General features: G+C 46.9%; 1 protein-coding gene across 1 annotated transcript in view; it reads left to right on the top strand.

Annotated features, from left to right (window-relative positions):
- Window positions 1–5,671: 5,671 nt before the first annotated feature.
- The window catches only part of washc4 (WASH complex subunit 4), a 128,757-nt gene continuing 118,869 nt past the window's right edge, over window positions 5,672–15,559 (top strand). The window contains exons 1-2 of the mRNA XM_068059384.1: window positions 5,672–5,723; window positions 10,400–10,474. Coding sequence (XP_067915485.1) covers window positions 5,672–5,723; window positions 10,400–10,474 — 127 coding nt within the window. The remainder of the gene's footprint in view (window positions 5,724–10,399; window positions 10,475–15,559) is intronic.

The following is a 15,559-nucleotide window of genomic DNA, read 5'->3' on the forward strand; positions in this document are numbered from 1 at the left end:
AGATTGAGGGAGCTAGGACTTTTCTCATTGGAGCGAAGAAGGATGAGAGGTGACGTGATAGAGGGGTACAAGATGATGAGAGGCATAGATAGAGTGGATAGCCAGAGACTTTTTCCCAGGGTGGAAAGGGCTATCACCAGGGGGCATAATTTTAAGGTGATTGGAGGAAGGTTTCGGGGAGATGTCAGAGGTAGGTTCTTTACACAGAGAGTGGTGGGTGCGTGGAATGCACTGCCAGCGGTGGTAGTAGAAGCAGATACATTAGGGACATTTAAGCGACTCTTGGATAGGTACACTGATGCTAGTAGAATGAAGGGTAGGTAGTTAGTTTGATCGTAGAGTAGGTTAAAGGTTCGGCACAACATTGTGGGCCGAAGGGCCTGTACTGTGCTGTACTGTTCTATGTTCTATGTTCATAGTGAGGATGCAAAGATCATTGCCAAAGGCGCAGCAATCTCTTCCCTCATTTCCCGTAATATCCTTGGGTATATCCCGTCTGGCCCCGGGGACTTAGCTGTCCTCATATCATTCAAAATTTCCAGCACATCCTCCCTCTTAACCTCAACCTGTTTGAGCATATCAGCCTGTTCCACGCTGTCCTCACAAACGACCAGGTCCCTCTCACTAGTGAATACTGAAGCAAAGTATTCATTTAGGACCTCCCCTACCTCCTCCGACTCCAGGCACAAGTTCCCTCCACTATCCCTGATCGGCCCTACCCTCACTCTGTCCATCCTCTTGTTCCTCACATAAGTGTAGAACGCCTTGGAATTTTCCTTAATCCTACCCGCCAAGACTTTTTCATGTCCCCTTCTAGCTCTCCTAAGTCCATTCTTCAGTTCCTTTCTGGCTACCTTGTAACCCTCTAGAGCACTGTCTGATCCTTGCTTCCTCAACCTTAAGGAAGCTTCCTTCTTCCTCTTGACTAGCTGTTCCACATCTCTTGTCATCCAAGGTTCCTTCACCCTACCATCCCTTCCCTGCCTCATCGGGACAAACCTATCCAGCAGTCGCAACAAGTGCTCCCTAAACAACCTCCACATTTCTGTCGTGCATTTCCCTGAGAACATCTGTTCCCAATTTATGCTCCCCAGTTCCTGCCTAATAGCATTGTAATTCTCCCTCCCCCAATTAAATATTTTCCCATCCCGTCTGCTCCTGTCCCTCTCCATGACTGTAGTAAAGGTCAGGGAGTTGTGATCACTATCACCAAAATGTTCTCCCACCGAGAGATCTGCCACCTGGCCTGGTTCATTGCCAAGCACCAAGTCCAACATAGTCTCCCCTCTAGTCAGCCTATCTACATATTGAGTCAGGAAACCTTCCTGGACACACCTGACAAAAACTGCTCCATCCAAACTATTTGCACTAAGGAGGTTCCAATCAATATTAGGGAAGTTGAAGTCACCCATGACAACAACCCTGTTACTTCTGCACCTTTCCAAAATCTGCCTCCCAATCTGTTCCTCCATGTCTCTGTTGCTATTGGGGGGTCTATAGAAAACTCCCAACAAAGTGACTGCTCCTTTCCTGTTTCTGACTTCCACCCATAATGACTCAGTAGACAAACCCTCCTCGACGACCTCCCTTTCTGCAGCTGTGATACTATCCCTGATTAGCAATGCCACTCCCCCACCTCTTTTACCTCCCTCCCTATTCCTTTTGAAACATCTAAACCCCGGAACATCCAACATCCATTCCTGCCCCTGTGATATCCACGTCTCCTTAATGCCCACAACATCGTAGCTCCAAGTACTGATCCATGCTCTAAGTTCATCACCCTTATTCCTGACACTTCTTGCGTTAAAATAGACACACTTCAACCCATCATACTGGCTGCAACTTTGCCCTGTCAACTGTCTAACCTTCCTCACAGACTCTCTGCACTCGGTATCTGCCTGTTCAGCAGCTACCCCATCCACTGATCCGTAGCTCCGGTTCCCATCCCCCTGCCAAACTAGTTTAAACCCTCCCGAAGAGCTCTAGCAAACCTCCCGCCCAGGATATTGGTGCCCCTCCAGTTCAGATGCAACCCGTCCTTCTTGTACAGGTCCCACCTTCCCCAGAAGGTATCCCAATGATCTACATATCTGAATCCCTCCCTCCTGCACCAGTTCTGTAGCCACGTGTTCAGCTGTACTCGCTCCCTGTTTCTAGCCTCACTAGCACGTGGCACCGGTAACAATCCTGAGACTACTACTCTGCTTGTCCTGCCTTTCAGCTTCCAACCTAACTCCCTGGTTTACGAATGTCCTTTAGGGAAGGAAATCTGCTGTCCTTACCTGGTCTGGCCTACATGTGACTCCAGACCCACAGCAATGTAGTTGACTCTTACATGCCCTCTGAAATGGTCTAGCAAGCCACTCAATTGTATCAAATTGCTACAAAGCCTAAGAAAAGGAATGAAACCGGACAGACCACCCAGCATCGACCTAGGCACTGGAAATGACAACGGCAAACCCGGCCCTGTCGACCCTGCAAAGTCCTCCTTACTAACATTGGGAGGCTTGTGCCAAGTTGGGAGAGCTGTCCGACAGACAAGCAACAGCCTGACACAGTCATACTCATTGAATCATACCTTACAGACAATGTCCCAGACACCACCATCACCATCTCCAGGTATGTCCTGTCCCACTGGCAAGACAGATTCAACAGAGGTGGTGGCACAGTGGTAGACAGTCGGGAGGGAGTTGCCCTGGGAGTCCCCAGCATTGACTCCAGACCTCATGGCATCAGGTCAAACATGGGCAAGGAAACCTCCTGCTGATTACCACCTACTGCCCTCCCTTAGCTGATGAGTCAGTACTCCTCCATGTTGAACAGCACTTGGAGGAAGCATTGAAGGTGGCAAGGACACAGAATGTACTCTGGGTGGGGGACTTCAATGTCCATTACCAAGAGTGGCTCAGTAGCACCACTATTGACTGAGCTGGCTGAGTCCTAAAGGACATAATTGCTAGACTGGGTCTGCGGCAGGTGGTGAGGGAACCAACATGAGGGAAAAACATACTTGATCTCGTCCTCACCAATCTCCTTGTTGCAGATGCATCTGTCCATAATGGTATTGGTAGGAGTGACCACCACACAGTCCTTGTGGAGACGAAGTCCCACCTTCACACTGATGGCCCTACCGCCGTGCAAAATGGGATAGATTTCGAACAGATCTAGCAACTCAAAACTGGGCATCCAGGAGGTGCTGTGGGCCATCAGCAGCAGCAGACATGTATTCAACCACAATCTGTAACCTCACAGCCCGGCATATCCCCCACTCTACCATTACCATCAAGACGGGAGGACCAACCCTGGTTCAAGGAAGAGTGCAGGAGGGCATGCCAGGAGCAGCACCAGGCATACCTCAAAATGAGGTGTCAGTCTGGTTAAGCTACAACACAGGAGTACTTGCGTGCAAAACAGCGGAAGCAGCATGCGATAGACAGAGCTAAGCGTTCCCATAAACAACATATCAGATCTAAGCTCTGCAGTCCTGCCATATCCAGTCATGAATGGTGATGGGCAATTACACAACTGACAGGAGAAGGGGACTCCACAAATATCCCCATCCTCAATGATGGGGGAGCCCAGCACATCAATGCGACAGATAAGGCTGAAGCATTTGCAACAATCTTCAGCCAGAAGTGCTGAGTTGATGATCTATCTCGGCCTCCTCCTGAAGTCCCCAGCATCACAGATGCCAGTCTTCAGCCAATCCGATTCACTCCACGTGACATCAAGAGACAGCTGAAAGCACTGAATACTGCAAAAGCCACGGGCCCTGACAAAATTCAGCAATAGTACTCAAGACGTGTGCCGCACCTCTTGCCAAGCTATTCCAGTACAGCTACTACACTGGCATCTGCCCGACAATGTGGAAAATTGCCAAGGTATGTCCTGTGCACATAAAGCAGGAATAATCCGACCTGGCCAATTACCGCCTTATCAGTCTACTCTCGATCATCAGCAAAGTTGTGGGAGGGGTTGTCGACAGTGCCATCAAGCGGCACTTGCTCAGCAATAACCTGCGCAGTGACGCTCAGTTTGGGTTCTGCCAAGGCCAGTCAGGTCCTGACCTCATTACAGCCTTGACCCAAACATGGACAAAAGAGCTGAACTCAAGAGGTGAGGCGAGAGTGACTGCCCTTGGCATCAAGGCAACTTTTGACCGAGTATGGCATCAAGGAGCCCTAGTAAAACTGAAGTCAATAGGAATCAGGAGGAAATTACTCCACTGGTTGGAGTCATACCTAGTACAAAGGAAGATGGTTGTGGTTGTTGGAGGTCAATCATCTCAGTCCCAGGACATCACTGCAGGAGTTCCTTAGGGTAGTGTCCTACGCCCAACCATCTTCAGCTGATTCATCATTGACCTTCCTCCATCATAAGGGCAGAAGTGGGGATGTTCGCTGATGATTACACAATGTTCAGCACTATTCATGACTCCTCGGATAACTGAAGCAGCCCTGTTCATAGGCAGCAAGACCTGGACATCATCCAGGCAAGTAACATTTGTGCCACAAATGTGTCAGGCAATGACCATCTCAAACAAGAGAGAATCTAACCATCTCCCCTTGATGTTATATAGCATTACCATCGCTGAATCCCCCACTATCCACATCCTGGGGTCACCATTGACCAGAAACTGAACTAGACTAGCCACATAAATGCTGTGGCTACAAGAGCAGGCCAGAGGCTGGGAATTCTGCAGCAAGTAACTCACCTCCTGACTCCCCAAAGCCTGTCCACCATCTACAAGGCACAAGTCAGGAATGTGATGGAATACTCTCCCCTTGCCTGGATGTGTGCAGCTCCAACAACACTCAAGAAGCTCGACACCATCTAGGACATATCAGCCTGCTTGACTGGCACCCCATGCACCACCTTCAACATTCGCTCCCTCCACCACTGACGCACAGTGGCAACAGTGTGTACCATCTACAAGATGCACTGCAGCAATTCACCAAGCCTACTTTGACAGCACTTTCCAAACCCGCAACCTCTACCACTTAGAAGGACGAGGGAAGTGCAGAAGGTGTTAGTTTAGGCAGGCTTGGAGGGCCGAATGGCCTGTTCCGTGCTGTACTGTCTTAGTTCTTTCTTTGTTCTTTGTACATGCATGGGAACACCACCATAATAAAAAGCAAAACACTGCAGATGCTGGAAATCTGAAATAAAAACAAGAAATGCTGCAAATCCTCAGCAGGTCTGGCAGCATCTGTGGAGAGAGAAGCAGAGTTAACGTTTCAGGTCTATGACCCTTCATCAGAACATGTGGCGGGCTGGGTCTCTCTTCCGGGTCCATAATTTGAGCTCGGGTCAGGTCGGGCTGGACGTGGACAACGCTGCCTTGCTCTGGGAAGTAATCTTCAAACGAACATTCAGGACATCAAGGCGGGAAACGTGCAGTGCTCTGAAATCTACACTATACTTCCTGTTTGAAAACATATCAGGGTAGCCTCCAGGTGGCTGCTGTGGTCTTATTACTGATGCCTTCATATGAATATCGAGATGTGACATGCTCAACCACACTTACTCCAGCAACATCGAGCACGTTGGCATCACAAGTCTCTTTCACCAGATGTTTCATTTAGCCCGTTTTAGTGCATGTGTATGAGTTCTTTTTTAAATAGAGCGGTTGTCTGACCTTTTAAAGCCAGCGAGAGAGCGCCAAATCGTGATGACGACTAAGTACCTGAGAGACAGCGAGAAGGCGGAGTATGGAGCCTACTGTCAGTTTGACAGCGAGGAAAGAGAGAGAGAGAGACAGAGACTGAGATCTGGACATCCAGAAATGTGAGGTGAGAAGAGTTGGGGGAAAAGGAGGGGAAAGAAACAGTTACAAGTTCCGACTTAAAGCACCCGAGTGAAATTAACCCAATCCCTTACACCCTGAAATCTATCAGAGCAGAGCAGAGTAAATATAGACCTGTTAAGGCACAAGTGAAAAATGCAAGGCCGGATTGCATTTACTTTAATGCAAGGAGTCTTACTAATAAGGCAGATGAATTGAGGGCATTGATTAACACATGGGATTATGATATTATTGCTATCACAGAGACATGGTTGAGGGAGGGGCAGGACTGGCAGCTCAATATTCCAGGGTATAGAATCTTCAGGCGTGATAGTGGAGGGGATAAAAGAGGAGGTGGCATTGCTCTGTTGATCAAGGAGTCAATTACTGCAGTAAGGAGGGATGATATCTTAGAAGGTTCCTCAAATGAGGCCATATGGATAGAACTTAAGAACAAAAGGGGGGGCAATCACTTGCCTAGGAATGTACTACAGACCTCCAAACAGTCAGGGAGATAAAGGAACAGATATGTAGGCAAATCTCAAAGAGGTGTAAAAATAATAGAGCAATAATAGTTGGGGATTTCAACTTCCCCAATAGCAACTGGGATAGTCTTAATGCAAAAAGCTTAAAGGGGGAGGAATTCTTAAAATGCATACAGGAGAGCTTTTTGAGCCAGTACGTAGAATGTCCTACAAGAGTACTGGACCCAATCCTAGGGAATGAAGCCGGTCAAGTGGTAGAAGTATCAGTGCGGGAGCATTTTGGGGATGATGACCATAACTCTGTAAGTTCGTTATGGAAAAGGACAAAGATGGACCAGAAATAAATGTACTGGATTGGGGGAAGGCCGATTTCAATATGATAAAACAGGATCTGGCCAAAGTGGACTGGGAGCAGCTACTTGTAGGAAAATCTACATCAGACCAGTGGGAGTCATTCAAAGAGGAAATAGTGAGAGTTCAGAGCCAACATGTACCCTTTAAGGTGAAGGGTAGGACCAACAAGTCCAGGGAACCCTGGATATCAAGGGATATAGAGGATTGGATTGGAAAATAAAGGAGGCTTATGGCAGATTCGGAGTGCTGAAAACAGCAGAGGCATTAGAGGAGTATAGAAAGGGTACGGGGATACTTAAAAAAGTAATTAGGAGAGCGAAGCGGGAACATGAAAAAACATTGGCTGGCAAGATAAAGGAAAATCCTAAGGCATTTTATAAGTATATTAAGGGCAAAAGGATAACCAGGGAAAGAGTAGGGTCCATTGGGGACCAAAGAGGCAATCCGTGTGTGGAGCCAGAGGACATAAGTGTGGTTTACTTTTCATCTGTTTTCACTATGGAGAAGGACGATGTAGGTGTAGAGATCAGGGAGGGGGATTGTGATATAATTGAGCATATCAACAGTAAAAGGGAGGAAGTATTAGATGTTTTAGCAGGCTTTAAAGTGGATAAATCCCCAAGCCCAGATGAGATGTATCCCAGGCTGTTATGTGAGGCAAGGGAGGTGATAGCAGGGGCTCTGACACAAATTTTCAGATCCTCTCTGGCCACGGGAGAGGTGCCAGAGGACTGGAGGACAATGAATGTGATACCTTTATTCAAGAAGGGTAGCGGGGATAAACCAGGTAATTACAGGCCGGTGAGTCTAACATCAGTGGTTGGGAAACTATTGGAAAAATCCTGAGGGACAGGATTAATCTCCACTTGGAGAGGCAGGAATTAATCAGGAATAGTCAGCATGGCTTTGTCAAAGGGAGATCGTGTCTAACTAACTTGATTGAATTTTTCGAGGAGGTGACAAGATGTGTAGATGAGGGTAAAGCAGTTGATGTAGTCTACATGGACTTCAGTAAGGCTTTTGATAAGGTCCCACATGGGAGATTGGTTGAGAAGGTAAGAACCCATGGGATCCAGGGCAATTTGGCAAATTGGATCCAAAATTGGCTTAGTGGCAGGAAACAGAGGGTAATGGTTGAGGGTTGTTTTTGCAAGTGGAAGCCTGTGACCAGTGGTGTACAGCAAGGATCGGTGCTGGGATCCTTGCTGTTTGTAGTGTACATTAATGATTTGGACGTGAGTATAGGCGGTATGATAAGTGAGTTCGCAGATGACACGATAATTGATGGTGTCGTAAATAGCGAGGAGGAAAGCTTTAGATTACAGATCATTATAGATGGGCTGGTAAGATGGGCGGAGCTGTGGAAGATGGAATTTAATCCTGAGAGGTGTGAGGTGATGCATTTTGGGAGAACTAACAAGGCAAGGGAATATACAATGGATGGTAGGACCCTAGGAAATACAGAAGGTCAGAGGGACCTTGGTGTACTTGTCCATAGATCACTGAAGGTAGATAAGGTGGTTAGGAAGGCATGTGGGATACATGCTGGAGTACTGTGTACCGTTCTGGTCACCACACTATAGGAAGGATGTGATTGCACTGGAGATGGTGCAGAGGAGTTTCACCAGGATGTTGCCTGGGCTGGAGCATTTCAGCTATGAAGAGAGACTGAAAAGGCTGGGGTTGTTTTCCTTAAAATAGAGAAGGCTGAGGGGGGACATGATTGAGGCATACAAAATTATGAGGGGCATTGATAGGTTAGATAGAAAGAGACGTTTTCCCTTAGCTGAGTGGTTTATAACTGGGGGCATAACTGGAGCCCTTTCCTATCCTGAGTGGTGTGAAACAGGGCTGTGTTCTCGCACCCACACTTTTTGGGATTTTCTTCTCCCTGCTGCTTTCACATGCGTTCAAATCCTCTGAAGAAGGAATTTTCCTCCACACAAGATCAGGGGGCAGGTTGTTCAACCTTGCCCGTCTAAGAGCGAAGTCCAAAGTACGGAAAGTCCTCATCAGAGAACTCCTCTTTGCTGACGATGCTGCTTTAACATCTCACACTGAAGAATGCCTGCAGAGTCTCATCGACAGGTTTGCGTCTGCCTGCAATGAATTTGGCCTAACCATCAGCCTCAAGAAAACGAACATCATGGGGCAGGATGTCAGAAATGCTCCATCCATCAATATTGGCGACCACGCTCTGGAAGTGGTTCAAGAGTTCACCTACCTAGGCTCAACTATCACCAGTAACCTGTCTCTAGAGGCAGAAATCAACAAGCGCATGGGTAAGGCTTCCACTGCTATGTTCAGACTGGCCAAGAGAGTGTGGGAAAATGGCGCACTGACACGGAACACAAAAGTCCGAGTGTATCAGGCCTGTGTCCTCAGTACCTTGCTCTACGGCAGCGAGGCCTGGACAACGTATGCCAGCCAAGAGCGACGTCTCAATTCATTCCATCTTCGCTGCCTTCGGAGAATACTTGGCATCAGGTGGCAGGACTATATCTCCAACACAGAAGTCCTTGAAGCGGCCAACATCCCCAGCTTATACACACTACTGAGTCAGCGGCGCTTGAGATGGCTTGGCCATGTGAGCCGCATGGAAGATGGCAGGATCCCCAAAGACACATTGTACAGCGAGCTCGCCACTGGTATCAGACCCACCGGCCGTCCATGTCTCCGTTATAAAGACGTCTGCAAACGCGACATGAAATCGTGTGACATTGATCACAAGTCGTGGGAGTCAGTTGCCAGCATTCGCCAGAGCTGGCGGGCAGCCATAAAGACAGGGCTAAATTGTGGCGAGTCGAAGAGACTTAGTAGTTGGCAGGAAAAAAGACAGAGGCGCAAGGGGAGAGCCAACTGTGCAACAGCCCCAACAAACAAATTTCTCTGCAGCACCTGTGGAAGAGCCTGTCACTCCAGAATTGGCCTTTATAGCCACTCCAGGCGCTGCTTCACAAACCACTGACCACCTCCAGGCGCGTATCCATTGTCTCTCGAGATAAGGAGGCCCAAAAGAAAGAAAGATTTAAGGTAAGGGGCAGGAGGTTTAGAGGGGATTTGAGGAAAATTATTTTCACCAGAGGGTGGTTGGAATCTGGAACACACTGCCTAAGGATGTGGTAGAGGCAGGAACCCTCACAACATTTAAGAAGTATTTAGATGAGCACTTGAAACACCATAGCATACAAGGCTATGGACCAAGTGCTGGAACATGGGATTAGAATAGTTAGGTGCTTGATGGCTGGCACAGACACAATGGGCCAAAGGGCCTGTTTCTGTGCTGTATAACTCTATGATTCTATGACTCTAAGTCTGGGAGAAACTGACAAGCCCGGGGAAGGTACCAGTAACTGCACTAATGACAGAAACATCAACTGAGCTCTTGCTTAAATCTATACTTGGCCCAAAGATTTAAAATTATCTGGAAATAGGGAGATTAAACTTCCCAACCTGAGTTCTCCGCAGAGATTTCTTTTTGTTAATGACATCGGAACTTGATACAGTTCAGAAGCTTGTTTGTTACATTGCATGATTTCCTGAATTGGATACTTTTTTTCCCACGAGTGCTCAGGATGGCGGTGCCTTCCACTATTTGAAATCAGTGTTTTTTTAAACCTTATGATGTTAATTGGACACGGGTACATCAACAACTGGCACCTATATTCGATCACGGGTGACCAGTGTTGGTTACAGAAATGCCTGTCTTTTCTGCTAGCTATGGAATCTCCCATAACGGCAGCATCGTTACTCTTTGTTGTTCCCTCCTGTGCAGTTTCTTGTCCATTGGTACCATGTTCTGGACTGCACTCCTTCGAGGTGTCGACACAGCCAGCAGTTTCAATGCTGAGTATCTGTCTGAGAGTGGCACATTCCCCAAAGATTCCTGCACTTCCTGCTTTTTCTGGATCCTAAACTCTTACTGCCTGTGGGATGACCACATCCTGGAACATACAATCCAGGAAACTCTCATCCTCCCTGATGTTCCGCAGTGACTCCAGCTGCCTCTCAAGCTCAGAAATCCTAAGCTTGAGATCAAGCAGCTGGAGACATTTCCTACACACGTGGTCCCCCAACACACATGGAGTGTCCTGAAGTTCCCACATGGTACAGGAATTGCAAGCAACGGGTCTTATCTCTATTCCTTCTTTTAGATTCTAGTTAATATCATGTTTAAACTATTAATTTGAATTAATTCCTCTAGATCTGCTGTGTGCTGATACTCATTATTAATTCACTTACTGTTATACTTATCCTGCTCGTGCTGACGATACTGCAAGACTTTTTTTTAAATTCTGCTCCCTGACACTCACACTCACTCCTCTCTTTTTGATATGTATTAATGACCTGGATGAATACTGGGCATAATTTCAATGTTTGCAGGCAACATGAAATTCGGAAATGTAGTAAACAGTGAGGAAGATAGTGACAAAATTCAGAAGGACATAAACAGACCGGTGAAATGGATAGATACATGACAGATGAAATTTAACAGAATCACCGAAATTTAACTGTTTAACAGTATAGAGATTCATTTTGATAGGAGAAATGAAGAGAGGCAATACAAGTTAAATGGTACTATTTTAAAAAGGTTGCAGGAATAGAGACTTGCGGGTGCATGTACTCAAATCTTTGAAGGTAGCAGGACAAGTTGAGAAGGCTCTTAAAAACATATGGGGTCTTTGATTTTATTAATAGAGGCAGAGAGTAAAAAGACAAGGAAGTCATGCCCAGCCTTTATATAACACTGGTTAGGCCCCAGCTGGTGCATCACATTCAATTCTAGGTGTCACTCTTTAGGAAGGATGTTAAAGTCTTGGAGGGGGTGCAGAAGAGATTTCCTAGCATGGTACCAGGGATGAGATACTTCAGTTATGTGGAGAGACCGGAAAAGCTGACATTGTTCAGAGAAGGTTAAGAGGAGATTTAATAGAGGTGTTCAAAATCATACATTTTTTGATAGCGTAAATTAGGAGAAATTATTTCCAGTGGCAGAATGGTTGATAACCAGAGGACGGAGGCAAAAGAACCAGAGGTGACATGATTTTTTTTACACAGAGATGTGATCTGGAATGCACTGTCTGAAAGGTTGGTGGAAGCAGATTCGATAGTAAGTTTCAAAAGATAATTGGATAAATACTTTAAAGAAAAAATACAGGGTTATGGGGAACGGGCAGAGCAGTGGTTAACTGGATCATTCTACCAAAGAGCTGTCACAGGCACAGTGGGTGTTATAGCCTCCGACTGTGATGTTTCATTCCACGGTTCTATGAAAGGTTACTGATCTTGTCCTGGTGATTCTAATAGCGAAGGTAGACTTCATTCCGTTCAGCGCTCGTTTCAAAATTCTTTACTGTGTCTACTAAATAAAATCCTTACTTTTCATATTGAGATGCAGTATTGCGTTTAACTTTTTATTTGTGTGAGACCAGAGTTAACATGTTACATGGTTTCACTGCAGATGAGACCTGCGTGTCATCAGTCATTCAAATGGGCACAGCAGAGTCTGGGCTCTGCAGCTTATTGCTGAAAAACATCGCTAAATAATGCTGCCTTGTGAACCTGGGTCATCACTAACCTAGAAACTAAAAGGGAACTGTCCTGCAGGATGATGCACCAACTCTGAACTTCAAATTATGTGTATTTTTTAAATACTAACTACACAAAGAAATGTTTACTCAAGTGCAGCACTGCGGAGCCCAAGAGCCAAGCGACTGATCACTGACAAGTCAACAAGTGGAAGGACATTAGGAGCTTGATCCATAACAATCACAATTTAGTCAAAAGAACAAAGAACAGTACAGCACAGGAACAGGCTATTCGGCCCTCCAAGCCTGCGCTGACCATGATGCCTGTCTAAACTAAAACCTTCTGCACTTCCGGGGTCCGTATCCCTCTATTCCCATCCTATTCATATATTTGTCAAGATGCCTCTTAAACGTCGCTATCGTACCTGCTTCCACCACCTCCCCTGGCAGCAAGTTCCAGGCACTCACCACCCTCTGTGTAAAGAACTTGCCTCGCACATCCCCTCTAAACTTTGCCCCTCGCACCTTAAACCTATGTCCCCTAGTAACTGACTCTTCCACCCTGGGAAAAAGCTTCTGACTATCCATTCTGTCCATGCCACTCATAACTTTGTAAACCTCTATCATGTCGCCCCTCCACCTCCGTCGTTCCAGTGAAAACAATCCAAGTTTATCCAACCTCTCTCATAGCTAATACCCTCCAGACCAGGCAACATCCTGGTAAACCTCTTCTGTACCCTCTCCAAAGCCTCCACATCCTTCTGGTTGGGTGGCGACCAGAATTGTACGCAATATTCCAAGTGTGGCCTAACTAAGGTTCTGTACAGCTGCAGCATGACCAATTTTTATACTCTATGCCCCGACCGATGAAGGCAAGCATGCCGTATGCCTTCTTGACTACCTTATCCACCTGCGTTGTCACTTTCAGTGATCTGTGGACCTGTACGCCCAGATCTCTCTGCCTGTCAATACTCCTAAGGGTTCTGCCATTTACTGTATACTTCCCATCTGTATTAGACCTTCCAAAATGCATTACCTCACATTTAGTTTTTAGTTTTAGTTTTAGAAATACAGCACTGAAACAGGCCCTTCGGCCTACCGAGTCTGTGCCGAACATCAACCACCCATTTATGCTAATCCCACACCAATCCCATATTTCTACCACATCCCCACCTGTCCCTATTTTTCCCTACCACCTACCTATACTAGGGGCAATTTATAATGGCCAATTTACCTACCAACCTGCAAGTCTTTTGGCTTGTGGGAGGAAACCGGAGCACCCGGAGAAAACCCACGCAGACACAGGGAGAACTTGCAAACTCCACACAGGCAGTCCCAGGATTGAACCCGGGTCGCTGGAGCTGTGAGGCTGCAGTGCTAACCACTGTGCCACTGTGCCGGATTAAACTCCATCTGCCATTTCTCCAACCGATCTATATCCTGCTGTATCCTCTGACAATCCTCATCACTATCCGCAACTCCACCAAACTTTGTGTCGTCCGCAAACTTACTAATCAGACCAGCTACATTTTCCTCCAAATCATTTATATATACTACAAACAGCAAAGGTCCCAGCACTGATCCCTGTGGAACACCACTAGTCACATCCCTCCATTCAGAAAAGCACCCTTCCACTGCTACCCTCTGTCTTCTATGACCGAGCCAGTTCTGTATCCATCTTGCCAGCTCACCTCTGATCCCGTGTGACTTCACCTTTTGTACCAGTCTGCTATGAGGGACCTGCTACAATCATATTTTTCTTGCTATTATGAGTAAATCACAAAATAGTTACAGATTTAAAGTTGGTTTTACCTAAGGCTCTTACACAATATTACATCTCTTGTTTGAGTAACTGGGTATGATTGAAGACTAGAACCGAGCTAAAGGCACTCGTGTAACCTAAGGAACACCTGCAGTGATGTCCTGGAGCTGAAAGATTGACCTCCAACAGCCACAACCATCTTCCTTTGTGCTAGGTATGACTCCAACCAGTGGAGTATTTTCTCCCTTATTCCCATTGACTCCAGTTTTGCTAGGGCTCCTTGATGCCATACTCGGTCAAATGCTGCTTGATGTCAGGGGCAGTCATTCTCACCTCACCTCTTGAGTTTAGCTCTTTTGTCCATGTTTGAACCAAGGCTGTAATGAGGTCAAGAGCTGAGTGGCCCCGCGGAACCCAAACTGAGCATGACTGAGCAGGTTATTGCTGAGCAAGTGCTGCTTGATAGCACTGTTGATGACACCTTCCATCACTTTACTGATGATTGAGAGTAGATTGATGGGGTGGTAATTGGCTGGGTTGGACTTGTCCTGCTTTTTGTGTACAGGACATACCTGGGCAATTTTCCACATTGGGTAAATGGTGAGAGATTAGGAAGGAGATTTGGGTGTCCAAGTACATAAATCACGAAAAGCTAGTGTCAAGGTACTTTATGCCATGTGTATTATTCAGACAGTTGTACTGATGAAAGATTTTTATTACGTTTTTATGGTTTCTGTGCATTGTAGCCTTATTCAGGTAATCTAAACCACCCTCTCAGTTCTGCTGGGTACCAGGACCTTTATCCCAGATTTCCAGTGAAAATTCCAGATACTGGATCACCCTTTTAGTGCTCACAACCTCCTAGACCATATTCTAGTGCACTCTGATTCAAGAACTGCCATAACACTCCTAGTCCCTGAAACCTCCCTCACCATTGCCTCCAGATCCCAGGATCTCTGTCTCAGATCCCAGTGTTCCTACAATCGTCAGCTCCAGTGCTTCTGGAAAGTCAGAGACATCTCGCATGTTACAATACCCTGGAGCTCCATTCCAGACCACCCACACCCTGGGAATACATTCCCTGGACCTCTATACCCTGGGACTACCTCCTCAGTCCTCCCATACCCTGAAACTACCTCCCCCAGTACACCCATACCTGGGACTCCCATCCACCAGTTCACCCATACCCTGAAACTACCTCCCCCAGTGCAGCCATACCCTGAAACTACCTCCCCCATTACACCCATGCCTGGGACCCCTCCACAAGTTCACCCATACCCTGAAACTACCTCCCCCAGTACACCCGTACCCTGAAACTACCTCCTCCAGTGCAGCCATACCCTGAAACTACCTCCCCCAGTGCACCCGTACCCTGAAACTACCTCCCCCGGTGCACACGTACCCTGAAACTACCTCCCCCAGTGCACCCATACCCTGAAACTACCTCCCCCAGTGCACCCGTACCCTGAAACTACCTCCCCCAGTGCACCCGTACCCTGAGACAATCTCCCCCAGACTTCCCATACCCCCTGGGACTACCTCCCCCTTATCTCCCATACCCTGGCACTACCTTCCCTAATGCTGCTATACCCAGGACAATCTCACCCATTGCACCCATACCCTGGACTGTCTCCTCCTGTCAATT

This window comes from Heterodontus francisci, chromosome 27 (genome assembly GCF_036365525.1).
Source record: "Heterodontus francisci isolate sHetFra1 chromosome 27, sHetFra1.hap1, whole genome shotgun sequence".
In the NCBI taxonomy this organism is placed as follows: Eukaryota; Metazoa; Chordata; class Chondrichthyes; order Heterodontiformes; family Heterodontidae; genus Heterodontus; species Heterodontus francisci.